The sequence below is a fragment of the Morus notabilis genome, unplaced genomic scaffold (assembly GCF_000414095.1).
Source record: "Morus notabilis unplaced genomic scaffold, ASM41409v2 Scaffold39, whole genome shotgun sequence".
In the NCBI taxonomy this organism is placed as follows: Eukaryota; Viridiplantae; Streptophyta; class Magnoliopsida; order Rosales; family Moraceae; genus Morus; species Morus notabilis.
Window position 1 is genome coordinate 549174 of NW_010366566.1, and position 27408 is coordinate 576581.

A 27408-nucleotide genomic window follows, 5' to 3' on the forward strand; every position below is an offset into this window, starting at 1 on the left:
TCCCTACACAAGGATATAGCTTCCTAGTAAAGTTCAGGTTTGTAGACCATTTTTGTGCATTGGAGGGTTGGACCAACTCATTTAACATTTATTTTGGATGTAGTTTCATCTGTCTATGTATTATACTGTTCTGGTTCTAGTGCCCATTATCTGCATCATCAGTGTGTTTAATAAATTGTTATCTAGTTATGTTTTCTTATTTCAAATAGCATTTGTTATTTATCTTCTGTTTTTCTCCTAACAATAGTAAGACTCACGGCAACAACGTTAAAGCTCTTGGAAAGAGTAAGACTGATGGAATTGCATATGACTGCAGAGTAGACCCTCCTTTTGTTGGGTATGTTTTCGTTCTGGTGTCTTGACTTGTTTGGTTGTGTATAGAGAATAATCACCTCATGTTTTGATATTCTTTGCTTCATGGACTGAAGGTACGCAAAGCCATGGTCAGATATTGACACCGGTAATTCATATTGCCTCTTCTTCCCCTACTCACCAGAGCATATGGTTCATTTGATGCCCAAGACCAAGGACCTGAAACCGCATATATCTATTTACATTCATGCCTCATTGAGAGAAGCCAAGCATCTTTCTGGATCTGCATCTGCTCTATTCGTTGGAGGGTTTTCCATGTTGGAGATGGGGAAGGTAACGTTGTTCATTATGTTTAATATCCAGTTTCTTTTCTTTTGCATCAATACAAACTCCATCGACCTATGCCTATTTGACATACTGGCTAAGGATAGCAAGTTTTTGCTGTGACTAAATCAGTTTGATCTTTAATTTTTAACGTTCATTTAATGCTGCGATATGAAAAACTGATATTTGAGGATGCAATGCAGTTAAACCTGACCGCAGACTCCAACAAGACTGTCATAACCATCATGGGAAATACAGGTAAACAAGTCCTTAGGCTTCATCTCATTGTATGCGTGAGTGCACACAATGTGTGCACGTGCATGTACAAAGCCATGTATGTGTTGTTGATGAACCAAGGAGCAAGGAGAGGAAATCACTTAATTTCCCAACCCTTCATTCCCTTGTGATTTGTGCTCTTAATGGTTCCCGTCTGCTTAAAGAATGCAGTCATGGCTCTGGCGTCCTATGACACTGGTTTTCTTGTGATTGCAGATGTTGAATTCTATTGGCATGAGCGTGATTTGTTGATCATTAATCCCATTCACAAAGAAGATTTCGGTATTGGTGGCCGAGCTCAGTATGAGGTGAGCGTTGCGTATTAATTCTTGACGAACACAGTGCTGGATCTTATTTCTTTCAGTGAGCATATCTTCCTTGTCTTCAGGTCAAGGTGCTAGGAAATGAGAAATTTAAGGATAAAATCACCATCAGACTTCCGGCCAACGGTGAGACTACTATATCCTAGATCTTGCTATCACATCGAAACAAGGCAGTTAAAGGGGGGGAAAAGAGAGTGAGAGAAGGTTGATCTCAATATCTCAAGAACGAAATTATTAACGTGTTGCATCTCTTCTACAGGTCAGCAATTGGAAATCGATGTTAATTACGAACCTGAAAGAAAAGGAGCATCAAACGGCCCCAAAAACATTACCCTCTGGGCAAGTGTACTCGGATGTGTTGCCCTACTGCTTATAACAGTGGCCATGTTCATCTATTTCTTGGATAGGCCCGACCGATCTCAGCCATCCATTGCCCCTTCTACTCCGAGGTTTGCAGCACCAGATCGTAGCAGTCCCGCTGTCTTGAGCGATCAGTCTCCTCGGACGCCACAGCCTTTCATGGAATATGTTAGGAGGACGATAGACGAGACTCCATACTACAGGCGTGACAGGCGGAGGGGGTTTAATCCTCAAAATACGTTCTAACTATCAGTTAACGAGTAGGAAAGTCAAAGATCATTGATGTGTACTGTGAAAATGTTGGTGCTCAGAATTTTGCATTTTTTGTTGGTCTAGACTTGAGATTTTGTTGTATGTTATGTACAGTAGTTTAACATATGGCTCATTGCCATTTACCTAGGCACCATATGCAAAAAATTATTGTCCTACTGGGAATTGCTTTTTTATTCTACCGGTAGAATATATTGTTTTAATTGTCATAATAATTTTTCAAATTCATATTAAAAATTAACAGTGCGTGACACAGAAGTGTTTGTTCTTGCTCTTACTCATAAAAGACAGTTAAAAATTTATTCACTAAAGTAAAATAGCAGTTTCTATTAAACAAAAAAAAAGAAAAAAAAAAAAGGAAAAGAAAATGTCACCCCACGCTGGGACAAATGAGGCGTTGCGCACTGGATCATAAGCTTTCTGACGAGTAGAAGTGCCCTTCTTAGGCAGCCAATAGTACCAAAAGCAGCGAAACAACAAAAGAAGGGTTTTTTTTTTTTTAAAGAAGAGAACAGCCTTCACATCTCAACTCACCCCCAAAAAAAAAAAAAAAAAAAAAAGAAGCCAAATCAAATCGACGACATCTTCTTCTTTCTATTCCACCACTCTTTCTCTTTCTCTCTCTTCTCTTCTTTGAATTTCTATCTACCGCCTCCATGGATTCACAAACCAACGAAGCTAACCTCAATGGAGAAGCTCACGAGGCCGCCGACAGGTTAAACCACCGAGAAGAGGAAGAAGAAGTAGACTACAAGTCTCAACCCCACACCGGCGACGGAGCGAGCCCTGGGTAATCAATCCCTCTTCTCTCTCTCTCTTCTACTTCTGTTTGGTTCGCGAGAAACTTCTTGTATCAATAAGAATTAGGAGAAACTTAGTGAAAGACTCCGTTTCTTTTTTCTCTGTTGTTAATTTGTAGGAAAATCTTTATAGGGGGTTTAGCGAGAGAGACGACTTCGGGTATGATCTTTTTCGTCGTTTATTTGATTGGAATATAAAGAAAGTTGGGATTTTGTTATGTAAATTTGTGATTGAAACTCTTGTGGCAAATGGAAATGCAGCGCAATTCATTAAGCATTTTGGGAAATACGGTGAGATTATAGATTCGGTGATAATGAAGGACCGGAAAACAGGACAACCCCGTGGATTTGGGTTTGTGACCTACGCCGACCCCTCTGTGGTTGATAAAGTTATTCAGGACAATCATATTATCAACGGCAAACAAGTAGGAATTGCCTTCTTATGGTTTTTTTTTTTTTCATTTATGGTTGTTCAAAAGTTTTTCCTTTTTGCGGTTGTATTTGTGAAAGGATTCATCTTGGATTGTTCTTTGTTAATGGGTCTTTTTTTTTTCCCTCTTTTCTTGAAGGTGGAAATCAAGCGGACAATACCAAGGGGAGCTGGTGGGTCTAAGGATTTCAAGACTAAGAAGATTTTTGTGGGTGGAATTCCTACAACAGTAAATGAAGGTGTTTTTAGTTTTCATTCTCTAAGCTTTTATTGTTGTAACAGGTTTTTGTTTTTGATATTGATTATAGAGGTACTTTTTTCTACTTGTATATGGGCAGATGAGTTTAGAGACTTCTTTTCTCAGTTTGGAGAAGTGAAGGAACATCAGATTATGCGGGACCATGCAACTAGTCGTTCGCGTGGCTTTGGATTTATTACCTTCGAAACGGAGCAAGCAGTTGATGATCTCTTGGTCAAAGGGAACAAACTGGAGATGGCTGGATCCCAGGTAAGCTGAGTGCCAAAGATTGTTTAAGCAGTATATGTCTAGGGCATAATTTTGTTCAATTAACGAACAGAATTCTGAGGTTTATAATTTATTGAACCTTTGTGTGGCTACAAGTTCTTTTGCGTAGTGTAGCAGACTATTCATTTTATCTTGCTTAACCTCATTTTCAACCTCAAGTAGGATTTGTAGTTTCACAATTGGCTAATAATATATTTTTTTGAGACTTTAAGGGCCCGTGTGGAAGGTATACTCAAAACCATGATTCTTGATTGAAATTCAAATTTTTTGTGAGAGGAAAAACACTGTAGTAGAATCAATGAGTTGAGTTTGAGTATATGAACCAAACGGGCCCTAATAAAAGGAGTAATTATTGTTATTGTTATTGTTGTTGTTTCTTGACTGCTTCTGGTATAATGAATCAGTTGACAATCACAATTGCATCTTAGTGTTGGTCGATATGAAAATCTTGTAAATCCGAATGCATCAATAAAATAGACGCATGGGTGGATGATAGTGTATAGCAATGATGCTTATCTATGACAATTAGGTTGGAATCTCCTGCATTTTCTTTATGTAGTCAAAAACCAGAATAGTTTGTTTTTTGTTAGGTACTTGGTAAATCTCAACCAAACAACCCTAAAATATACACTCACACAAGCAGAAATCAACGGGAATAAAGGATGAAATCAGGGGTCTTATTGATCAACACCAGCAACACAGATTACACAAGAACAATAGAAAAATAAAGTGATAATTCCAGAGATTTCGAGTACTCCGGGACTCCAAGCCTCTGTATTAGCAAAATACGGCCTAATCTCATCCTACTTCCCCTAACCACAACACCCCTTGATTCTAACATGTTTTGCCACCTCACATCCCTAGCCACTTTCAGAAATTACTCCTTGGCCCCGATTCTCTGCTTCCTGCCTTAGGCCTTGTTCGCTTTGCAGATTTGAGTTTTCAATTCGAGCTGAGATGTGACATTTCTTTAGAGCTTTTAACTGTAGTAGAAGAAGTTAGATGTGGCATTTTCTAAGAGCTTTTAACTGTAGAAACTTAAAACTGAAAACTCAAATCGGTGAAATGAAAGAGGCCTAAATTCTTTGATCCATTTGCTGCTGAGCTTTGCTTGTGTATTTGAAATTCATCTCGTTAAAAAAGTACCCCTGCTAGAATTCATGCATGCTTGTTAACATGACATGTGATGATCTTACAAAAGAATGAACGTCGTTTATTATGTGATCTTAGTTTTTAATTACTCAAGGAAGCATAATAAGCTAAAAACTTTTGTCTCTTTCCCAGGTGGAGATCAAGAAGGCTGAACCAAAGAAGCCCAACCCACCTCCAGCCCCATCAAAGCGTTACAATGATTCTAGGTCTGCATTTGGTGGCGGGTATGGAGACAGTTATGGAGGATTTGGTGGCAGCAATTTTGGTGGCGGCAGTGGCGGTGGCAGTTACAGGTCAGCTGGGGCATACGGTGCTAGAGGTGGTGCATACAGTGGATACGGCAGCTATGGTGGGTATGGTGGAAGTGAATTTGGTGGCTACATGGCATATGGTGGTGGAGGTGGCGGCGGTGGTGCTGGTGGCTTTGGCTCTTATAGAGGGGAGCCATCTGTAGGATACTCGGGACGTTATGGAGGAGCTTTCAGCAGAGGCTATGATCTAGGAGGTGGTTATGGTGGACCTGGTGAGAGTTATGGGGCATACAGTAGTGGCAGTGGTGCAGCTGGTGGCGCTGGTGGTTATGGAAGCAGCTATGATGCAGGCCTTGGGGGCGGCTATGGAGGCGGTAGTGCGGGTTCCTTCTACGGAAGTAGAGGTGGGTATGGTGGTGCGGGAAATGGTCGGTACCATCCCTACGGAAGATAGAATGTTGTACTCTAGGCCTTGAAAGAAAATGTAGCGGCAATATGATATCTCAATTTGGAGCATTTCAGCTTTCATTGCATGTGTTTTCAGGTTCTTGTCAGGAACGCATTTGATGTTATTTAAGATTACTAAACCCAGGAGTTTTTTTATATTCGCCTGACCATTAATTCACATCAACGTGCTCTAGGATTGTGCACATGGTCGTATCGCAATCTTTGCTTCTTAACGAGGTATGTGCAGGCACTACTAAAGTTTTTAGTTTCTCTTTGAAAATGAAAATTTCGTGAGCTATCAACATAGAATTTTACTCGAGAGATGAGAGTTCCTAAACATTCCTACAATTTTACTGTGTTTTTGAAAAAAATTCAATCTAAATGATAATCTTACATTTTAAGTAGGTCGTAAATGTTAGCCTAAAAAGTCGCAAGTAATCAAGATTGGTTTTATTTTTAGTTAAGTAGGTTCATTTGATACTTATCTTCTATTACTTGGTCAAAAAGTAGTGTTACGTGAGTTGGTGCTTGGAAGAAAATTGACTTAAAACCTGTCTTGTACTCTAGAAGGAAAATAAATAAGAACAAATTATTTTCCTTTTATTGTGTTTGGTATGGGTTCTCTTTTATAGGTAAAGGTTTTTTCAGTTCCTTCTTTAATGCTTCATACCAAAGAAGGGCTTTATAGAGAAATGTCACAAAAGCAAACCTTTGATTGATTTTTGCCGTGAACAAACAAAGTTCTTGCATAAAATACAACTCCAACACATTTAAAATACCAAACATTCTTTATGGTATCATACTAAGATATCCGAAGGTACCGGTATCCTATTATCAATCTATTACGTGATATATCATAGTCACGGGACATAAATCACCGGTATCTTATCGTGATATTTAGTAGTGCATGATAATATTAAAATTAGGGCAACCAGCCTTCACTTAACGTGTCATTGCTGAATTTTCTCACCAAAGTAGTTTAAAAAATAATGAAAAAACAACAAAAGTTTCATTTTTACTAGAATAATATGGAAAATATACAAAAGCATTACAAAATAATAATAATAAATCCTAAGGGCATCAACAGCATGTAGATTGATGCGAGGGTTACATCCCGCAGGATTTGTTTGGCGTTGCAGCGTTAGGAATTGATCGGTTGAAAATTGGCGAGTTCTCACAAGAATTCCATTAAAAAAAAAAATAGAAGAAAGTTATTCAATCACCAAGTCGTAGGACAACATGATCAGTCAGATCTCATCACAATGTTGATACCTACTAAATCCCAGAATCACATGATCTACATATTGTGCGCGGTTCTCTTATCAAACAATTATTTTCTGATCTTTCCATCCTTATTTTTCCTTTTTACTTTTCTGTATTATCAAATAAGTCGTTAGTTTTTTTGTGGTAAGAGGACGGTGGTTCTTTTTTTATTAATAAAAAAAAAAAGAGAATTGGTGGTGTTTTTTTCAGACTCTCGCCTCAACACCATTTGGCACTGTATTTGTGGAATAAATTTAACTCATGATTTTAGCAACCAACATAAATCCAAGTCGTAATTTCAGTCCCAATTGCAAACTATGACAATCAAGATGCTAAGTGAAAGAGGTTATTTTCTCAAAGGAAAAAAAAAAGTGAAACAGGACTAATAAATCGGTGTACGGTGGTTCTTGTGTCGTTACTCAAATCTTTTTGTATCGTAAATCAAACTGTTAATTTCAAGATCTATTTAATTTATTAATTTGAGTTTTTAATTCGAGTTAAGATGTGATTTTATGTGAAAAGATTTAATATAATTAAAAAATTAAATGTAATTATTTTTGAGAATTTTTTATTATAACAAAATTTAAATTCTAAATTTAATAAAGTGAAGGAGGCCATTCAATTATTGTCAAACAAAAAGGAAAAAAAAAAAGATATTTTTGAAGACACTTTCCCCCTTATTTTTTCCTTCCTTCAAGTAAGTCCCATTCAACTGAACAAAATAAATAAAAAATAAATAAATAACCGTAAAATTTTTTCTGGCAATCAATTTTCTCACGACAAAACGATCTGAACTCTCAACCACAGAGAGATTAGACTGAGACAGACGAGAAAGAAAGAGAGGGAACGACAATGGCGTCTTGGAATCTGGGTTTAGGTTCATACCCAACGGTATCAGATTCACCAAAATACCTTCTTTTATGGACACACCTTAAATTTTGCATAAATTTCTGCAAAAATTCATTGCTTTTTTATGCTCTTTTTTTTCAACGTCCTTATCTCCAGATTTATTGAACGCCATTTTTGTTGCAGACGAAGGGATTCCAAGTTATTTGCAGAAAGAAGGAGAGAAACAGAGACAATGTTCACCCCTATAAAGTCATCGAAATTACTCCTCCGCCCAAAAACCTCGGCGTTCGTTGCTTTCCTCCCGTAAGTCCCATAATCCAAAACCCTTATTTTCCTCTTCGATTTTCTTTTTGTTTTTGGGTTCTTCTGTAATGAATTAAGGGAAAAGAATTTGGTTCGATTTGATTTGCAACTCTATATACTCGTTTCTCTGCCAATGACTGTTAGTTTTTTAGTTTAAGCATTTTTGTGGTTTTTTTCTTTTTTTTTGGTGGACTTTTATTCTTTGTAATGACTTCAAATGAAATGATTAATATGAATACATCTTGTATCGGAATGGTGTTATGTAAGCATGTAATTGGTTGAGCTGTTTACAGCTTATACATGGGACAACCAAACACAAAATGTTTTCTTTTTTTCTTTTTTTTTTTGTGTAATAAATAAAACAAACACAAAAATGTTGAGAATTAGCAACCACCTGCTTTATGATCATGGCATGCAGACGTAGATTGGCATATGCAATAAAGTTGGAAAATTCAATCAATCTTTTTCTGTATGAGGAAAAAAAAAAAGAAAAAAAAAGAAAAGGGGCAAAAATCATGCTCAAGGATTTTGTGGTGCAAGGAATTTTGGATTTCTTTTTTTATTCTATGGTGTGGTAATAGACACCTCTAAATAATTGCTACACTTTAGCATGAAACTTTCTCCCGTTGGCTTTTCATGTCTTTGTGGTAAGGGGTGATCCTGAGGCTTATCAATTATATGGGCATTAAGGTCTTTGGTTGTTTCTGGAAATTAGAAAGTTTTCATGTCGAGATTGTAAAAGAGACACCTAATTCAGACTCAATTCAGCCTAAAAATATAGGTTCAAGTTCATATATTTCATCTGAAAAGTGCTTAGAACATTGGTTACTTCGTATTGAATTGAAGGTCCTGAAAATGAAATCATATTATATCTCATAATTCCTGGCTCCAACTTATTTCCTTATTTTGATTTGATGCTTTTTATCTGATTGATTTTATCAAAATTCCAAAATAATTATATATATATAAAGGAATGGAACTTTCCATAAAGTTTCGTGTAACTCCAAACGCTTATCATTCTCAATTATCTGTCAGTGTTGTCAATGTTATTTTGTTGGTTCATTCATGGGGGGATTGGTGGGCCCAACATGAGTAGTGAAATTGGAAACAGATAAACATGATATCTCTGCTACATGTGTTTTGTGTTGTGTTGTATCTGTTCTTATTGCACCTTTTGCTTTGTCTGCAGAACTTGCAATGTGGGGAGAGTGTTACAATAGAAGGCCAAGCTTACACAATCTCGGCTGTAACTCACCGATACCAGCTGCGGAAAGGCAGGTATGAACCTAGCGAGAAGAGACTTGACGTCTTGTCCACTGGGAGACATATCTTAAATTTATATCTTGAAAATTTATTACAACAATCTTGACATCTGCTTTTGACTACTTTTGAGTAAGTTCAGTACAATCTCAGAATATGATGCATTTTATTTTGGTCATTTTCCAATCATTTGTAGTATCTTTATCATGATATGCACTATTATGTCCATGTACAGAGAGAAAAAAAAGAATGAAATGAAATGTGATCAAGGGCCTGTATTATTGTATGCAGATAGAGAATTGTTTCTAAACTGGTTTTAATTCCACTGCTTTTAATTGGAATAGCTAGTAAACCAAGGTCAATAATGTACCAAACTCTGCTTTGTGTGTGCATGTAAGTGGTTGGGGGAATAGAATGGGATATTGATGGACCTTTTTAAATGGGTCCTAACTAATGAAATTGCCATTCCTACCCCCTTGATCATGAATGATTAATGTATAACCTCCTCACAATTGTTACGTGAAATTACATTTGCGCCCTACCAAACCACCCCGACTTAACCCAAACCTACCTCTTTGTTGCCTCATCTTTGGGCCAAAAAGACGTTACCTTTCGGAGGGTGCCCATCTTTTAAGATTTTAAGTCCGACCTACTATTATAGAACACCAACCTTAGTTAAAGAAAGGAATGGGGTTTTGGTATCGGAATAATGCCTATAGATCATGCAACTAGAAGAATTAAGTCATGAGTTCTCTATCATTAATTAGGAGGTAGATGGAATATATATGCATATATGAATATATGTAATTGCCTTACGGTCTGGGTTTCCTCATGTTATAACTAACCATTTAAAAATAAAAGTTAATCCGATGATTAAAAGAGACTTGGGGCAAAACGAGAATATATGTATATGTGTGTGTGTGTGTGTGTGTGTGTATATAATAACACAACACCTTCAGTTTGTTGTATCGATCTCTCTCTATATATATAGTGTTCAAACCTTTAGCAAGCACAATATTATTAGTATTACAGTAATAGGAGATTAGTTTATGGTCAGCATCACATTCCAAATATTTATGCCACTTAAAAGGGTAAATTGTTCAGTGTTGGATTAATCTCACATGTACCTTCTAATTTTAGAGTCATTTTTATTTTATCCTTAAACTTTAAGAATTTTTTTTATTTTGTCTCATAAATTTTGAATTAGACCCACTTAATTAACCCGCTTAAATTGGAATTTCTGTTAACAAAATATGAAAAAAAAATAGAGAGTTAAGTGAGGCTATGCAATCTTTTTCCGTTTATTTTCAACATAAATTCTAACAGAAAAGATTTAAGTGAAACTAATTTTTTTTATTTTTTTTATATGTTTTTAACAGAAATTCGGATAAAAGGCGTTAAGTTGGATTAATTCAAAATTTAAGAGATAAAAGTGAGAACTTTTTTAGTTTAGAGAATAAAATGAGAATGATCAATAAGTCCGGGAGTCATATGTTTTAAACTTCCGGCTCTTCATTGGGAACAGGAGATTTTCTAATGTGTTTTTTGCTTCCTAGGAGATAATTTTCAACACTTGATTGGAATAGATCTAACCCATGGAAAACATAAATATATAATTTTATAAATATCAGTGCTTTTTTATAACATTACAGGTGTAAATGATAGAATAGCTGGATGAAGTTGCAGCTTTGGGATTAGATTGATTATGATTTCCTAAAATCATGTTTAGTCTACTGGGGACACTGCTCCCACCAGATGAGGAAGGAGACCTGTATTCCACGTAATCATTAAACGTGTCATGAACTGATGAATTATAGGACCCCACAGTCATCTTCCTGGGACCCACCTCGAATTTCTCCCTCTTTGTCCAATCAATCCTCCCGTACGACGCCCAAATCGGAGAACCTAAACAGTACGATCTTTCTTGCCGTCAGATTGGACTAAGTTTTGAAGTCAAAGTCGTGTACGGAGGGACCCAGGCTCCTTTCCGTAGGAAAGCATGTACGTGGTCACCATCACCCGGGGGACTTACTCCAACAACCGTAGATGCTCTACACTCGACACATCGGAGCCCACGTGGGACCCAATCGAGGCCCCAAGTGCTGGTGGCGGGACCCACTAGCGTGGTTTGCCAGGCCCACATGTCCGAGGGGCTCGTAACTTAGCTGGGGTTGATATAGACACCCACGCACGCTACTCGAAAAGACGATTATATCCCCGTCGTTGTTATCTCGATAATCGATATTCATATGACATACTGGTATTACAGTAATCTCAAGGAAGGCGTAAAATAGTATCATGCGCCGGGGACGACAGCCGTCCACGTGCTCGTCGCGACGTTCACGTGCGCGCATGTGACTGTGACACCTCCTTGTGTGCCCGCGAAAGAAGTTAATGAAATTGGTGCGGTTACTTTAAATCCCATGTGATTATTATTAATTTTAGTATTACCAATAAAATTTAGCAAATTAAATATTAGAAAGATATGAATATATATATATATATGTGAATATTAGAACGATACAAAACAATACTAGAAGATTATGAAATTAAATATTAGAAGCAAATATATAGAAGTGCATATCACCTTTCCGGAATTTTTGTACGTTTTGGCCAATAAAACATAGGAAGCCAGGTTGACGGGCTTGTCCAATTTCCATCAATCGGTCAGCAGCCGATCCAAGCTAAGATCACAAACAAAAATTTCCTCAATTTTATGGAATCTAATTTATTTATTTATTTATTTTCCTTGCTCTTAATACCAACGACCAAATGTCTAATTATATCCAGTTTCAAGCCTCAACTGAATAATGGATAATTTTTTCAATAGTTGGCAATGCAACCCAATTAAAGTTTTCTGCGGAAAAAACCATAAGTAGCTTACCCTTCAAAATTTTGCAAAGTGCAAATAGTATTATAGTACCCGGTTTGACCCTATACAATTTTGTCCTTTTTTCCCTCTTAAAAAGTCATGTGTCTAAAAGTAGTAGAAAAAGAACAAGCACGTCTAGAATTCGTTTTAAAATAATTTTATTTATTATATAAAAATAAAAATAAAAATATTTTCAATCTCAAACAGAAATTATTTTTAAAAATATATTTGATAATTTTATCAAGAGATTATTTTCAGTGTAAAAAAAATTATTAATGTCTCTTTCTCTCTCTCTATTCGAGAGAGGAGAAAATAAAAATAAAAAATAAAAAACAACTAAAAGTTATTTTTCATTTCTCTTTCATTTTACACTAAACTAAAAAATCGTTTTCATTTCCGTTTTTTGTTTTTATTGCGCCAAACACTATTTTAGAAACGTTTTTATTTTTTCTTTCTAAAAAACATAAAAATAAAAACAGAATCAATTCTAAACACGGCCAATTATGACAACAATGAATAGTTTTGTTTTCTTTTTTGTAATAATAATTGTCATTTTTTTTATTACAAAGTGATAATAGAAAAAAGTTTGGAGGAAGTAGATAGGGGGGGTGGTGGCCCATGAATCATAAAATGGGGGTGCCCATAACATTCTCTATGTAGTCCATAGGTTCTGCAGCCGGCAACAAAAGAAAAGTTGTTTTTTTTTTTTTTTTGTTAATGATAATAATAATAAAGAATTATTATTTACAAAAAGAAGAACAAGAAACCAGAATAAGTGGCTTTCTTAGGGATTATTTCCAACATCCAAAGATAATAACGACGGCATTTTTTTTTTTTTTTCAAAAAAAGCTTTTGCTTTGCTTGGCTTTTGAGCTTTGTCTTTGCTTTGTTTCCTCTTATCTTATTAATCCCATTCATTCATTCTTTCATTCCCATGACTCGATGAAAATTTAACAGAACCAAAACTCTTTTTTCCTCCTCTACCCAACAAAAATAAATAAATAAAAAAACATTTAATTATTTTTTCTTTCTCTTTGCTTTTCTTGTTTCGATCGGATCTGAAGCTCCTCAGTGGCACCAAAAGACAACACATATTTCACGAACTCACCCTTCTCCAAAGTCATTTCACTTTCTCTGTGACAACTTTCTTTCTCAGTTTCTCATCAAAGATTGCTTCTTTCTCTGCATTGTTCTGCAGGTACTTTTTTTTTTACCCCCTTATTCTTTCTTTTGTTATTTTGTTGCTTATAGTTGCTGAGAAAGAATCAAAAGCGAGACTTTTTGGGAATCATGTTGCTTGTATGAGGCTCCAAATGCGTGGAAGTTTTCCGTTTCTTGGCTTCCAAACAACGAGATATGTAACGTTTAAAAAACAAAATCTTGTTTCTTTATTCCGTTGTCCCACACTTTATCGGCGGCCAAAATGGAAATTAAATTGGCGAAGCAACACAATTTACTTTGTGGGCTAGTATTTGTTTGTTGAAATATTCAGTTTCTGCAATGCTTTGGTTTCGTTTGTCAAGACTTTTTGAAATTCATTGGATTGTGATTAAAGGCTTTATCTCTATACGTATCTTTTTTTTTTCTCCATAATCTTTTGGGGGTTTTAATTGAATGGATTCCCGGTGATTATATCCGTAATGGGTCTCTGCAGATTCTGTTGGAATTTCAATTTGGGTTCATCCAATTAATGTCTTTATTGCAACCAGCCTAGTTGTTTAGGACAAGTTTCTAATGCCTTGTTAATTCTTCTTCTTCTTCTTCTTCTTTCTTTCTTTTATTTTTTTTTTCTTTCAAATTTTTAGGTAGGCATTTAAAGTTGAAGATTGTGTAAATTGATGGCTTTACTATGTCCCTTTCACCTTCAACATCTGTGTCCTTGCAATCACTTTGCTTAGTTGGAAATTTGCTGTGATCTTGCCCTTGTGAGAATTGCTCCATGGAATCAGTTGTTGTTGATGGAGTTCATTCGTTGTCGATGACCCAGAATTCGGTGTCTTCGGTATGCAACAATCCCCCTTCCACAAGCGGGACTCGTCACCCTTCTCGGACTTCATCTCCCAGCCAATCGAGAGATGGAGGGGCTTCGTCCATGTACTATTCGACGGTGCAAACGTTTGGCGCAAAACCGATTTACCACGCAAATGGTTCTGTTATTATCCAAAAGAGTTCCTTCAAAGCCGTGGAGGATAATAGGAACCATGAAGAGTCACTCAAAATGGCAAAACACTACTATGATTCAAGTAAACGGAGATCTGAATATGAGGCTGCGGATAATGCTGTTGATAAATCAGCAGCAACTTTGTGTCAGAAGAATGTTTCGATTGTGGAAGCGAAATCTTGCGCAAAGAATCTTGTTGGTGATCCCAAAAATTGTGATCCAAGTGGTATGGTGGAATCTGAAGCTTTTGGTTCAAATCCATGTAAAGCAAGCGTTGAGCAACAAAATTGTCACTTGACGTCTCAATCAGCCGCGGTGACTTCATTTCCAAGTCCTCAAAACAGTCTATATTCCGCCACTGTTTATTCAGAAGCAAAACAAAGTTTCACCAACACAGAAGTCAGTGAATGTACAAGCAGTGCTGAGAAATCCGGTGAGAGCTGCGAAGTAAACAATTCGTGTGAGTTCAACCAGAGTCGGAAGACCAGCATCTGTAGAGGAAGTACTGGCAGTGATGTGAGTGATGACAGCAGCTCCAGTTGTTTGAGCAATGCCATGTACAAACCGCATATGGCGAATGATATAAGATGGGAGGCGATTCAAGCCATCCGATCCCGTTATGGGACGCTGGGTTTGAATCACTTCAAGCTGTTGAGAAAACTTGGATGTGGAGATATAGGTAGTGTTTATTTATCTGAGCTGAGTGGGACTAGAACCTTTTTTGCCATGAAGGTTATGGACAAAGCAGCTCTGGCGAGTCGGAAGAAGCTTCCGAGGGCTCAGACGGAAAGAGAGATTCTGCAATCTCTTGATCATCCATTCCTGCCCACATTGTATACGCACTTTGAGACAGAGAAATTCTCTTGCTTGGTGATGGAGTTCTGCCCTGGTGGGGATCTGCATGCACTCAGGCAACGACAACCGGGGAAGTACTTTTCGGAGCATGCTGCCAGGTTCCTGTCTTTTTTTCACTTCTCTCTTCTTTCTGATGACTAATAATTAAACTAGAACTTATGTAACCTGTCGAGTGTAATGTGATTTACAATTATGTTAGAATTGTTAATGCAGTTCCTAGCTATAAGAACTAATTGCTTACCAGTGAACATGTAAATTCAATCCTTGCCGAGGAATTTTTTCTTTTAGAAGTTATGATCCGGATATGGATCTCTTCTCACTTTCTTTAAAATCTAGTAAATTTATCAGTGCCGTCGTTTTGCAGGTTTTATGTGGCTGAAGTTCTCCTTGCTTTGGAGTATTTGCACATGCTTGGAATCATTTACAGAGACCTTAAACCAGAAAACGTTTTAGTTCGGGAAGATGGGCATATTATGCTTTCGGATTTCGACCTCTCTCTAAGGTGTGCTGTATCACCTACTCTAGTAAAATCCTCAAACTCAAGCTTGGAGTCAAAGAATTCAGGATACTGTGTTCAGCCTGCGTGTATCGAGCCAACCTGTGTGATGCAGCCAGATTGCATCCAACCTGCATGCTTTGCTCCACGCTTCTTATCACGCAAGCCCAAGAAGGACAAAAAGGCCAAACCTAAGACCGAAGTACATCACCAAGTGAGCCCTCTCCCCGAACTCATTGCCGAACCAACGAGTGCTCGATCAATGTCCTTTGTCGGGACACACGAATACTTGGCTCCCGAAATCATTAAAGGCGAAGGCCATGGCAGTGCTGTGGATTGGTGGACATTTGGGATCTTCCTCTACGAGCTTTTGTTCGGTAAAACCCCGTTCAAAGGGGCAGGGAACCGCGCTACGCTGTTCAACGTGGTTGGCCAGCCCTTGAGATTTCCAGAGTCACCTTCTGTGAGCTTTGCTGCAAGAGACTTGATCCGAGGATTACTTGTGAAAGAGCCACAACATCGCCTCGCTTATAGGCGTGGAGCTACCGAAATCAAACAACATCCCTTCTTCCAAAGTGTGAATTGGGCTTTAATCCGATGTACAAATCCGCCAGATGTGCCTAAACAATACGTGATGGATATTCCAAGAACTAACTCGCCAAAAGCTCCCACAAACGGAAAAGCTCAGGGTGTTGATGTGAAGACTTCTGGTAATTATGTAGAGATTGATTTCTTTTGATTCTTATCTTTTTGTTTTGTGTTTCAATGGTTCTTTCCATTGCAAATGGATAACAAAGCTGTAATTCCTTTGATTTGCAAATGTTAAACACCCTTCTTTCAAAATTCAGACTGAGCACCATAGCAGCATTGCGGGAATGCAGATGCATCTAAAATGAGGAATTAATTTGTTCATCTTTCTTTTCCAACTCTAATTGCTCCCTCCCACTAATTCATCATTCGTTTGGAAGTTCAAGTAGTTTCATTAGTAGGAACAAAAATATTGGGGACCTCAGTTTTGATGAATCAATAGTGAGATCAAGATGGCATGTCACTTTCTAATTACACACATTCAGTTAGCCACCAAACGACGAAATGTGGCTCGAACCGTAGACCATATTGTTCCTTAATAAGAGATGGCCTTAAAGTCGAGCAAGCGCCTTACTTCTACTGACCGCCTCCTTGGGGTAGGACCTTTTAAAATAAATACCAGATGAGCTTTAACCATTTCGTCTCTCTGAATAGCATGTTGCCAATGATAATCTTGTGTTTGTGGCATCAGACAGAAAGTCACTAAAAACCATGGGGTCTGATTGATTCAAATTCAATGGATACTTGGGCTTTGATGAGTTAGGAGACCTTTCAAGTGACACAAGGACTAAGACTAGGACTAGGACTATGACTAGGACTAGGACATATGTGAAAATTATTAATTTGGCCATGCAATTTGTTAATTTGGCCATCTTCAAACACGAGGGTTTTGTTCTTTTAAAATAAAACTCAAAAAAAGTTTAAACTTAAGTTATAAATTTTTTTAAGTTCATGTTCGTTTATAAAATTTGAGTTTTAATTTAAGTTTTAATTTGAGTTTGAGGCTAAAATTTGAATTCAAGTTTTCTATTCAACTTAAGTTCTTAAACTCAAACTCAAGTTAGTGAACAATATTTTTTCTATTCTTAAAAATGTCATAACTTTTTGTTATTCCGATTGAGATGATTTTTTTTACGCGTTCACAATGAAGAGACGAATAAAACTTCACTCATATACCCTATTAAAATTTTTCATCACCATTGAGTTTTTATTAAAATACTATCTAAATATAAATTTAAGTTTTGATCAATCCAAACACAAACTCAAAAAGATTCTCAATTCAAATCATAACTCAAATGTGCACATCTAAATACAAACTCAAGTTACAATTTCAACTCAAATTATAACTCAAATTCAACTCAAGATCTACACTCAAATCACTATAACTCAAAAATACAACCGAACAAGCCCGTGGTTCTTTTGTTCAAGTTATTCGGGTTGTTCTTTTGCATTTTTGAGTTATGGTGATTTGAGTGATGATTTTGAGTTGAGTTTGAGTTATAACTTGAGTTGAAGTTTTGAGTTTGTGTTTGGATGTTCACATTTGAGTTATGATTTGAATTGAGAATCTTTTTGAGTTTGTGTTTGGATTGATCAAAACTTAAATTTATATTTAGATAGTATTTTAATAAAAACTCAATGGTGATGAAAAATTTTAATAGGGTATATGAGTGGGGTTTTATTTGTCTTTTCATTGTGAATGCATAAAAAAAATCATCTCAATCAGAATTAAAACGAAAAAATTATGGTATTTTTAAAAATAGAAAAAATATTATTCATTAACTTGAATTCGAGTTTATGAACTCAAATTAAAGGAGAAACTTGAACTCAATTTTAATTCCAAACTCGAGTTTAAATTTAAATTTTATAAAAAAATTTAAATTTAAATAAAATTATAACTTAAATTTAAATTTTTTTTAAATTTCATCGTAAAAGAACAATTTCATAATATCGTAAGTCTTTACTCTTTACTTTTTTTTCCCCACTTTTTTGATTTATTATTGAATTTAAGGACGTCATTTGAGCCCCACAGTCTAATCATAAGGTTCTTAGCGAAAAATATATTGTACGGCAAAATTTTCTCCAACGAAGTTCGCCAAGTCCAATAAAAACATATGTTGCTTGCAAGAAATAGCAAAACTACCTTGAGAAAGTGAATGCATATTCAAGAAATAAAAACAACAAATCAATATCAGTTTTTCCATATTACTTGAAATAATTTTTGTATACTTCAAAATGGAAAGTGTTTTTCTTTCTTAACAAGTGCTTCTATAAGTAAGTTGATAAACGGGTACAAAAGAACTTGAAGACAATAGGGTACGTGGGCTTTCCTTTGTTTTCCATGGCATTAATGGCATGTTTACTTATCATAATTGAAGAATGAGAGTCAATCACATGTTTATTTGCTCTTTTTTATCCTGAAATGAGAGTGAGATTGGTGGGTCCCACTCAAATTTGGGATTGAGGAATGAGATTGGTATTCTCATGCCCCCCCTTAGGATTGAGACTCTCATTCCTAATATTAATATCAATTTACTATTATACTTTTATTTTACTTATAAATACACAATTAAAAATAAAATTCAAAAAATAATAAATGCAACATATATTTATTATTTTGTTTGTCTAATATTATAATATTAGCATAATTATTGTTAACTTTAATATAATAAATATGTACTTTATTTTTTAATAAATTAATAATATATTTTATTTTTTAACACTATTTTTTATTTTTATTTATTTTATTTAAATTTTTTAAAATTTATTTTTATATTTTAAATAGTTGTACAATTTATATTTATTATTTTAGTACCCAATTATTACACTAAATATTTTAATTATGATTAATTTTAATATAATAAGTACACAATATATTTTTTAAATTGAAAATATCAAATTGATTTAAAGGGTATATTAATACTTTTATCATTTCTGAAAATGTGTTTGGTAGTTTTATTCCGAGATTGTTTTCAGTTTAAAAAAACTGAAATTGTGTTTGGTAGTTTAATTTTTAAAAACATGTAATAATATTTAAGATAATAATATATTAAATAAATAATAATATTAAATATATTAAATAAACATTATATACATGAAAACTAACAGGAAATGGGTTTCAGAGAATAGTTAGGGGGCGGTGGGGAGACTTAGATTTCTTCAAGTCGTCTTCACTGACGAATCCTTGGAGCCCTCCGACTCCGATGAACCCCAAAACGACGATGCTCCCGCCTACCGCAAGGATCTCGATGAGTTTGGCTCCTCCGTTTGCAGTCCTCCCCTCGCCACTGACGGTAGCTGCACGAAGACGACGCCCACTCGTATCTCTTTCGCTTGGAATCCTCCCCTCGCCTCCGACGGTGGCTGCACGAAGATGGCACCCACTCGCATATCTTCTGTTTGTGTAATGTTGTTAGCAAATCAAAATGGAGAAAATGGAAGAGAAGAGAAGGGAGGAAAGAAGAGTGAAGGAAAGAAAAATAACCCAGAGAAAATGAAAATGGAGAAAAGGAAAACAATCCAAGTTTGTTTTCAGAAATGCTCAGATTTTGAGAGAAAGACAAAAATGTTTTCATTTTTTATTTCTGTACGTTGCTGCCCCCAAACATGATCTTCACACCGTTTTTATTTTTTTTCCTCGAAAAACGTGAAAAACGTTTTTGAAAACAGAAACAAACACGCACGTTGTGTCTACACTTTAACTGATGATAAAACACTTGAACCTGATCATGTTAATTTAAAAATTAGCCACAAGTCATTGCTGATTTTGCATAAGAAAAGAACCCCAGATTTTCAAGGCAGTTTTTTGTGCATGGAGTTTCTTTATATATATATACATAAAACGACGAGTACCATGTTCACTTGTAAGAAAAAAGATCATCCGGATTCAAGAACTTCCCAAAAAAGAAAAAAAAGAAAAAAAAGAAAAAAAAGAAAAAAAGAAAAAAAAAAAGGAGTTGAATATTTGATAGGATTTAGATAGATATAATTCAGCATGTTTCGTGACTTCATTACCTAATGCATGATACAAATATCCTCAATAACTGGCATGCGACTTGAAATCAATGATTCAATTCAACTAATAGAAACTGAGTAACTGCTTTGTTTTGCTAACGAATCTGACTGCCCAATGGAAAATCACCACCTCAGCAAACATATATATATATATATATATAACCTTAGTCTTTATTGGCATAGGTTACTTGTAGGAAATGCTCGTCGCACTAGTTAAATTACTAATGTCGTTTTCGTCAAACGGGCCTTCCTTGGTAACCCCACACCTTCCCGTACAAAAAAGTTTTTTTTAGCTCCAATCTAGAATGTGAGAATAGCCATCAAATTGGAATTCAAAGTTACATTGAGGACTAGAGTAATTCCGTGATCTCTAACGCAACAAGCAATTGATGTGTAACGTGTTGAAAACCAATTAGTTAAATTGGTAAACCTGTTACTTCAAAGTTTTCCTCAAAAAGATGTTAATTTAATCTTAAATTACGGATTTGAATTCTTTTCTAAATGTAGTTGATACTCCACAAATAGGAGTTCAAATAGACGGAAAAAAAAAACATTTAATTCAATCTCTAAAAGATTACTCGTGTCAAGAAATCACTTGGTAGTTAAGTTTGATAATAATAATAATAATAATAATAATAATAATAATAATAATGCTAATAATAATAATAATAATAATAATACTAATAATAATAATAATAATAACAATTATAATAATAACAATTATAATAATTATTATTATTATTATAATAATAATAACAATAATAATAATAATAATTATTATTATTATTATAACAACAACAACAACAATACTTTTTATTCTTAATTAATACTCTTTTAACTAATTACTTCTTTAACTAAAAAGTATTAATCAAATACAAGGGGTAAAAATCTAAGAGTAAGACCGATACATTTTAAAAAGTATATATCTCATTTTCTTTAATAATAAACCTTTTGCCCTTTAATTTTAAATTTCAAGATCAAATCCAGAGTTTTTTATTTTATTTTTTATTTTACCAATAGTCTACAAAAATATGATGCAATTGTCTCATCTGGACCTTTGAAATTCACTTTTAGTTTAGTGGTTTAGACTGACATTTGCAAAACATACACCGGTGTTAAAAAAAAAAAAAAAAAAAAAAATCAGAGAAAGTCTCTTAAAGAAAAAGCTAAAATTATATATTTCAAAAACGTTATGGTAATTGGACATCTAAAAATGAAATGTCAAAAAATAAGACAACCCCGTATATGACAATATCGATGGTGAATCAAAGTTGCATAAAGAATTTATAAATTTATTACAATATGTCCCATTTTGACGACAATTGTATTAAATTAGTGTAAAAAATATATATATTCAGTTAAAAATTTCAACATTCCAATTCAAATATAACATAAATCTTTTAACTTTTAATCCCTTAAATCTGATAAAAAAAACTTGAGCAAATTTAGGCCCCGTTCATTTCACTAATAATTTTGCTACAATAAAAAGTTCTTAGAAACGATCACATCTAACTTTTTTATTACAATAAAAAGCTATAATATAAAGTCACATATCAATTAGAATCAGCGAACTAAACATATTCAATTAAATGGGACACATTACAACAATTTATAAATTCAAATGACAACTTGTTAAAATTAAATATTTAAAGGATAATTTACTAAACTACGAACGAGTTCAAAAGGCAATTATATCAAAAACCTTAAATACAATAATCTCTGCTCGTAATTTTAGTTTAAAAAAAAAAACTCCACGTCAATTGGTGACCGTCGGATTATTCTAATTCATATCCATCTCGCCAATTTGACTCGTGTGGTCAACGGAGTTCATAAAAACTCTCCCCTAGACCAGCAAGCAGATTAACACTTCATCGCAAGTCGTACCACGCGCGGCTCGTGCTTCAGTCAATCAATCCCAACAACCACCTGTACGTCACGCTCCAAACAAATAATAATAAATAAATAAATAAAAAACAAACCATTGAAAGTCCAAAACACTCCTCCAAATGCGCATTGCGCACCCTTACCGGTCTCTGATATCAGCTGCGACCAACCATTTCTTCCTCCGTTCTTCTCCTCCTCTTCCTCCCATTTCAAACCTCTCCAAAGCTCTCATCCTTTCTCAATCAATTTCGTCCGTACGCCGGAGAACCTCCACCGCCTCCATGGACTCCGTCGATGTCCCGATTCAGTCCGAAGAGGACGAGAAATACGGCTTCCGGCGAAAGGAGATGTACGAGAGCAGCCTAGCCGGCACCATGGAGGCCTACGGCCGCCACGTGTTTCTTTGCCACAAGGGCCCCGAGGCCTGGGTCCCGCGCGTCGAGGGTCCCGAGTCCGATCCGCTCCCCAAGCTCCTCGCCGCCGCTTTCAGAGCTCGCAAGGATAATATCGCCGTCAAGGTCGGCGCGGAACTCCGAGTTTTCGATTTGGAGAAAATTCCTCGTTTGTTGTGTTTATTAGATTTCCTCGTTTGTTGTTATTATTAGATTTCTCTGTGTTTTGGATTTGTGAGTATTTTACTTGTTTCAATTGGCAGACGAAGCTGACGATCTGCGAGGGACGCGATGAGGCCGATTTTGCGGACGGAGATGTGCTGATTTTCCCTGAAATGATCAAATACAGGTACGATCGCGGTGGTTTTTTGAATTTATTTTGTCGCGGTTGTGCTGGTTTTGTTAGCGGAACTTGAATTGACGTTAACTATATGAAATTGTATTTACCATTGCTCTGATAGTTAGAATACTCGGATTAAGGTCTAGTTTGTGTATTACTTTCCAGATTTGATTACTTTGATTGTCTTTGGCGTGTTGGCTTTCTCTAACTTGAAAGCTCTTTTGTGCACTTTGAACTAATTTTCGCAGTAATGATTATATTTAGGTATGTTATTACATAAGGTCTTAGTTTTCTTTGTCAAAAGTTCCAATGTTTTGATTTTGTCATTTTACTCGAATGAATCAAGGTCTGAGTGAAATTTCTGAAAGCGTCGTTCTACATATTAATGTAGACTGATTTTCCCGCTCTCTTTGTTTTCTTTTTTTCGTAGAGGGAACAATATAGAGTACTAGTAAATACCTTGAGTTAGTTGATTAGGTTTTTCCTTTTCTTTAATCATAATCTCTTATCTGAGTCTGAGGGTCTTTTTGTTTCTTTGTTAAAGGTGTTTGAGAGATTCTGATGTGGATAGCTTTGTTGAGGACGTCCTTGTGAATGAAAAGCCATGGGCTTCTGGAGTTCAGGAGGTTTTGAAGGGTTCCTATGTATTTGTCTGCTCCCATGGTAGCCGAGACAAAAGATGTGGTGTGTGCGGACCAGTTCTTATTGCAAAGCTCAACGAGCAGGTTGATTTGCGGGGACTTGGTGATCAGGTGTTTGTGAGCGCATGCTCTCACATTGGAGGCCATAAATATGCTGGTAACTTGATTGTCTACAGTCCAGGTCCAGATGGGAAGATTGCGGGTCATTGGTAAGTCTTATATTTTACAATTTTGTAGCTAACTTGATTATCGTTGGTTTTTTGTGGGATTAGAACAGTTTTTGTTATGGTTGTAGGTATGGCTATGTCACTCCTAATGACGTGCCTGCATTGCTTGATCAGCATATTGCAAAAGGCGAGATTATAGAACGACTTTGGAGGTAAGTGATTTAAAGTGTCTGAAATTTTGAATGTTATCTAGTAAAAAGGATTTTTTTTTTTTTTGGAGGGGAATCTAACAAAAAGTTCAGCTGAACTAGAAAATTGTTTTTGGTACATTTGTTATGATGCGATTATGAAATTGATTTAACGAAGATGGGATCTCCAAATAGAGGTTTACAGCGTGTTCTTAATTCACTTGGTATCAATCCTGTACTGTTGTACATTTTACTTCACAGTGGATGGTTTTTTATTTTATTTAAAATTAAATACGTGAATATTAGATCCTCTATGTTATCAAAACCCGAAATTAACTATAATAAATTACAGGGGTCAAATGGGAGTGCCTGCTGAGGAAGTTGAAAAAGCTACTGAACAGAAGCTTCCAAATGGAGAAGATGTTAAGAAAAGCGAGAAGCCCCAAGAAAGCGGCATCCAAGATAAGACGGAAAACTTTGCAGGCTGTTGCCAGGGTGCTAATGGTGGGATTACTTGTTGCAGAGATGGAAATCTTGAGAAGAGTGACAACAGTGAAGAAAAGAAGCTAGAAGAAGAAGAGGGGCCTCTGTCCAAACTTACAAGCTGGATTGGAACACTGGAACAAAGGGATGTGCTGGCAGCTGCTGCCGTGCTCGGTGCAGTGACGACGGTGGCTGTGGCTTGTGGCTATTATAGAAGATCACGCTAAACATGTCTTTCAGTTTGCTCGCTAGCCGTGTACCCTGGTTTTTTGTAGGGAGATGAGATGCTAGGACATCAATAAAATCATATTATTTTACCTCGACCTTTTATTAAAGGATAACTATAGGTATATGTTACATTAGCAAGCCGAGATGAATAACTATAGGTATATGTTACATTAGCAAGCCGAGATGAATAACTATAGTCTATCCGTGTCCACAGATACTCATTCCCGGTTCTTGTTGTTGGTTTGTCAAAGACTCGAAACTGAAATTTATTGCTTGGAATTTGGATAAGGGTGAAAGGGTTTGTTTTTGGTAGATTGCTTTGCTTATTGTGGCTTTGGCAGACTGGCAATAGGTGTTACTTCATCTTATGGTCCTTTTGTTAAACGAACCAAGTTGAAATCTTGGCATGCATGCAGTAAAAATATGTCGGGCTTTTTTGGTGGGAGTAGGATAATCTCTCTCTCTCTCTCTCTCTCTCTCTCTCTCTCTCTCTCTCTCTCAGCTTCATGATGTTCTCTGGTGTTCTTTGTTACGTAGAAGAGATACAAAAAGATAATTTGCGGGTCTCTTTTGTTCCAATAATGATGTTTCTTGCTGGCGTTGAATGCATAAATTGGTAATGTTAAACTCAAAAAATACAATCAGAAAACTAGAATCAGACTTCCAAAGAGGCTAGATTATAAAAAGTCAGCTGAAATCCAATTTTATAAACAAAAACCAAAAAAAAAAAAAAAAGAACTATTTTTCGCTATTAGGAAGCCTATCATTTATGTGTCATGCACTAAGCTTTGCAATCATCTTCTCCACCAGCCTCAGTGTTGTGGTATCTACAGCTTCCCCTTCTTCCGCATCAATTTCTTGCATAATCTGCTCTATCATCTTGTGCTTCGACTGTTTATTTTTCGAACCATAGCTAGAGCATTCTCTCAGAAGCAACAACAGTTCCCCAGCCATACTTTTAGCTTTCCAAGTTCCGTCCACGCTCAACTGAAGCAGACCCGGCATTACTCCTTCCCTCAGAATCAGTCCTCTGTATTTCTCTCTACAGCTCTTGCATATAAACAGCAAGATTCTCACTGCATGCTCTCTACACTGCAGTGACCCGTCTTCAACCGACTCAACCAACGCCTGAATCGCGCCTGGTGCGCCAGCAGTTTCCTGAAGCGCGTCCTTTGACAAGGAAACAATGTCTTCGAGTAGTGCAATTGCCTTGCCTACATACTCCGACGATTTTTCTGAGCAATGAATGAGTTGCAGCAAGGAAAAGACTAAACCGGAAGAAACCAATAATGGGACAATCTCGCGGCTTGTTGAGAGGTTGTGGAGGGTGGCTATGGCGTCAAGCTTCGTTTGCATGCCAATACTAATATTGTCGTTAACGTTGTCGTCATTGGAATAGTCCTCATTTAGAAATGCAACCAAGATCTGAATGGCCCCAGATGAGGCAATTGGAAGCTTGTTTGCGTTGCAAGATGACAGGATCAACAAGGCTGTTACTGCCGGTTCTATCAGTGAAATGTTTTGACATTGAAGGAGATTTATCAATGCCGGTATAGCCCCACACTTGACAATCCGGCTCTTGCTCCTGTTGTATCAGTGAAACGGATCAATTGCAGAAACTCAGAAAAATATTATTCAAGGGCTTCCGTACGATGCAAGAAAAGATAAAAGTATTTTTACAACTCTTTTCTTAAAGACAGAATCATCTGTCACACTATAGGACCAACCCCACCACATTGATTGAACATCATTGCAGGACCAAATTCCACGACCCACCAACTAAAAGAATACTACGGAAGAAAAAGCTTTTTCTATTATTTTATTTTCAAAACCAATTTTAACACAGTTTTTTTTGTTTTGTTTTCTTGCTCTCAAAGAACACCAAGACAGCTTGTAAGACTCATTAGTCAGAGAGACTCATTAGTCAGAGAGACTCTTTAGTAAGACTCAAACACGCGATGTATGTCCAAATTCATGGTACATTTCTCGATGGTTTTCGACATCAACTTTGGTGATAAAGTTCACACCAGATCAATTTAAAATATTTCAGAAAGACAAAAAGATGTATGTCGAAAACGTTTCTTATGAATACATTCATGGTTTCGAATAAAGTTAAACGGTAGGGATATATGAAGAAACGAATAAACTAACCTTTCACTACCAAAGGCAAGACTGAGGAGAGCAAAGAGAGCAGCTTCAATGGCGTCACAATCTTGGGAATGAATCATAGAAATCAAAGGTTCAATTATACCTCTCTCGGCCAGTTTGTGCCGCTGTTTACTACCGAGATTAGCGAGTTCATTCGCACCCCGAATCCGCGCCTCTCTCTCATCACTGAAAAGATTTTCCAAGACCACATTCTCCATTAAAGCCCCTTTATCTTCTTGTCTCAAAACTGATCTCTTCAACTTCCAAACTCTCAGTCCCTTGCGTTTTTCTTTCTTAGGAACGGTTAAATATTGGCATTGGAGATTGGTTGCTTGAAGATGTAGTCTTCTTCCCTTTTTTGGTGCCCAAAATCCATTGTTTCAGTCAGAAGCAAACTTACCATTCCTTTTGTTCATCTTTTTTATTTATTTATTTATTCGAGTAAAAAATTTTTAAAAACAGTCATATTTAACTTTTATTACAATAAAAAATTCTCACATAAAATCACATCTCAACTTGAATTAAGAACTAAACAAGCCATTTTATCTTTTCCTATTATAGAAGCAAACGTTTTCAACTTTGAGTCATGGCTATTAGGGTAAAAATAGTTTGTTTTGTTTTGTTTTCTTGCTCTCAAAGAACACCAAGACAGCTTGTAAGACTCATTAGTCAGAGAGACTCTTTAGTAAGACTCAAACTCCGATGTATGTCCAAATTCATGGTACATTTCTCGATGGTTTTCGACATCAACTTTGGTGATAAAGTTCACACCAGATCAATTTAAAATATTTCAGAAAGACAAAAA

General features: G+C 36.0%; 5 protein-coding genes across 7 annotated transcripts in view; 4 read left to right on the top strand and 1 right to left on the bottom strand.

Annotated features, from left to right (window-relative positions):
* LOC21403460 (nuclear pore complex protein GP210) overlaps window positions 1–5704 on the top strand; it is a 19580-nt gene extending 13876 nt beyond the window's left edge. The window contains exons 31-42 of the mRNA XM_024173753.1: window positions 1–37; window positions 248–337; window positions 429–645; window positions 840–894; window positions 1129–1220; window positions 1301–1361; window positions 1495–1816; window positions 2785–2825; window positions 2927–3090; window positions 3235–3334; window positions 3434–3603; window positions 4906–5704. Of these exons, the coding sequence (XP_024029521.1) occupies window positions 1–37; window positions 248–337; window positions 429–645; window positions 840–894; window positions 1129–1220; window positions 1301–1361; window positions 1495–1816; window positions 2785–2825; window positions 2927–3090; window positions 3235–3334; window positions 3434–3603; window positions 4906–5478 (1922 nt within the window). The 3' untranslated portion in view covers window positions 5479–5704. The remainder of the gene's footprint in view (window positions 38–247; window positions 338–428; window positions 646–839; window positions 895–1128; window positions 1221–1300; window positions 1362–1494; window positions 1817–2784; window positions 2826–2926; window positions 3091–3234; window positions 3335–3433; window positions 3604–4905) is intronic.
* Window positions 5705–7496: 1792 nt separating this feature from the next.
* Window positions 7497–11524, top strand: LOC21403462. Of its 2 annotated transcripts, none has more exons than XM_024173780.1 (4): window positions 7497–7625; window positions 7767–7886; window positions 9076–9278; window positions 10799–11524. In XM_024173780.1, exons 1-3 carry the CDS (start codon window positions 7587–7589, stop codon window positions 9253–9255), a joined length of 339 nt encoding a protein of 112 aa, XP_024029548.1. In that variant the 5' UTR covers window positions 7497–7586; the 3' UTR covers window positions 9256–9278; window positions 10799–11524. The 2 variants fall into 2 exon arrangements, with proteins under 2 accessions (XP_024029548.1, XP_024029549.1); XM_024173781.1 differs by having other exon boundaries at window positions 9076–9164.
* Window positions 11525–12906: 1382 nt separating this feature from the next.
* LOC21403463 (protein kinase PVPK-1) lies at window positions 12907–16464 on the top strand. 2 transcript variants are annotated; one of them, XM_024173712.1, is made up of 3 exons: window positions 12907–13216; window positions 13824–15132; window positions 15399–16464. In XM_024173712.1, the coding sequence occupies exons 2-3, from the start codon at window positions 13958–13960 to the stop codon at window positions 16267–16269; spliced, it is 2046 nt and encodes a 681-aa protein (XP_024029480.1). In that variant the 5' UTR covers window positions 12907–13216; window positions 13824–13957; the 3' UTR covers window positions 16270–16464. The 2 variants fall into 2 exon arrangements, with proteins under 2 accessions (XP_024029480.1, XP_010108834.1); XM_010110532.2 differs by having other exon boundaries at window positions 13917–15132.
* A 5654-nt stretch (window positions 16465–22118) lies between these two features.
* LOC21403464 (altered inheritance of mitochondria protein 32) lies at window positions 22119–24901 on the top strand. The gene is made up of 5 exons (XM_010110533.2): window positions 22119–22534; window positions 22672–22757; window positions 23293–23598; window positions 23685–23768; window positions 24097–24901. The coding sequence occupies exons 1-5, from the start codon at window positions 22139–22141 to the stop codon at window positions 24452–24454; spliced, it is 1230 nt and encodes a 409-aa protein (XP_010108835.1). The 5' UTR covers window positions 22119–22138; the 3' UTR covers window positions 24455–24901.
* Window positions 24902–24974: 73 nt separating this feature from the next.
* Window positions 24975–26869, bottom strand: LOC21403465 (U-box domain-containing protein 6). The gene is made up of 2 exons (XM_024173779.1): window positions 26607–26869; window positions 24975–26040 (listed from the first exon to the last, which is right to left on the bottom strand). The coding sequence occupies exons 1-2, from the start codon at window positions 26819–26821 to the stop codon at window positions 25230–25232; spliced, it is 1026 nt and encodes a 341-aa protein (XP_024029547.1). The 5' UTR covers window positions 26822–26869; the 3' UTR covers window positions 24975–25229.
* Window positions 26870–27408: the final 539 nt, after the last annotated feature.

Excerpts from the sequence above, each read along its gene's own strand:
- LOC21403462 (XM_024173780.1), top strand. The coding sequence starts at position 7,587 with ATGGCGTCTTGGAATCTGGGTTTAGGTTCATACCCAACG. Across the intron at positions 7,626-7,766 it reads GTTTAGGTTCATACCCAACG|ACGAAGGGATTCCAAGTTAT; the intron begins GTATCAGATTCA and ends TTTTTGTTGCAG. Across the intron at positions 7,887-9,075 it reads GCGTTCGTTGCTTTCCTCCC|AACTTGCAATGTGGGGAGAG; the intron begins GTAAGTCCCATA and ends CTTTGTCTGCAG.
- LOC21403463 (XM_024173712.1), top strand. The coding sequence starts at position 13,958 with ATGGAATCAGTTGTTGTTGATGGAGTTCATTCGTTGTCGATGACCCAG. Across the intron at positions 15,133-15,398 it reads TTTTCGGAGCATGCTGCCAG|GTTTTATGTGGCTGAAGTTC; the intron begins GTTCCTGTCTTT and ends GTCGTTTTGCAG.
- LOC21403464 (XM_010110533.2), top strand. The coding sequence starts at position 22,139 with ATGCGCATTGCGCACCCTTACCGGTCTCTGATATCAGCTGCGACCAAC. Across the intron at positions 22,535-22,671 it reads AGGATAATATCGCCGTCAAG|ACGAAGCTGACGATCTGCGA; the intron begins GTCGGCGCGGAA and ends TTCAATTGGCAG. Across the intron at positions 23,599-23,684 it reads GGGAAGATTGCGGGTCATTG|GTATGGCTATGTCACTCCTA; the intron begins GTAAGTCTTATA and ends TTATGGTTGTAG.
- LOC21403465 (XM_024173779.1), bottom strand. The coding sequence starts at position 26,821 with ATGGAGAATGTGGTCTTGGAAAATCTTTTCAGTGATGAGAGAGAGGCG. Across the intron at positions 26,041-26,606 it reads CTTGCCTTTGGTAGTGAAAG|GAGCAAGAGCCGGATTGTCA; the intron begins GTTAGTTTATTC and ends CTGATACAACAG.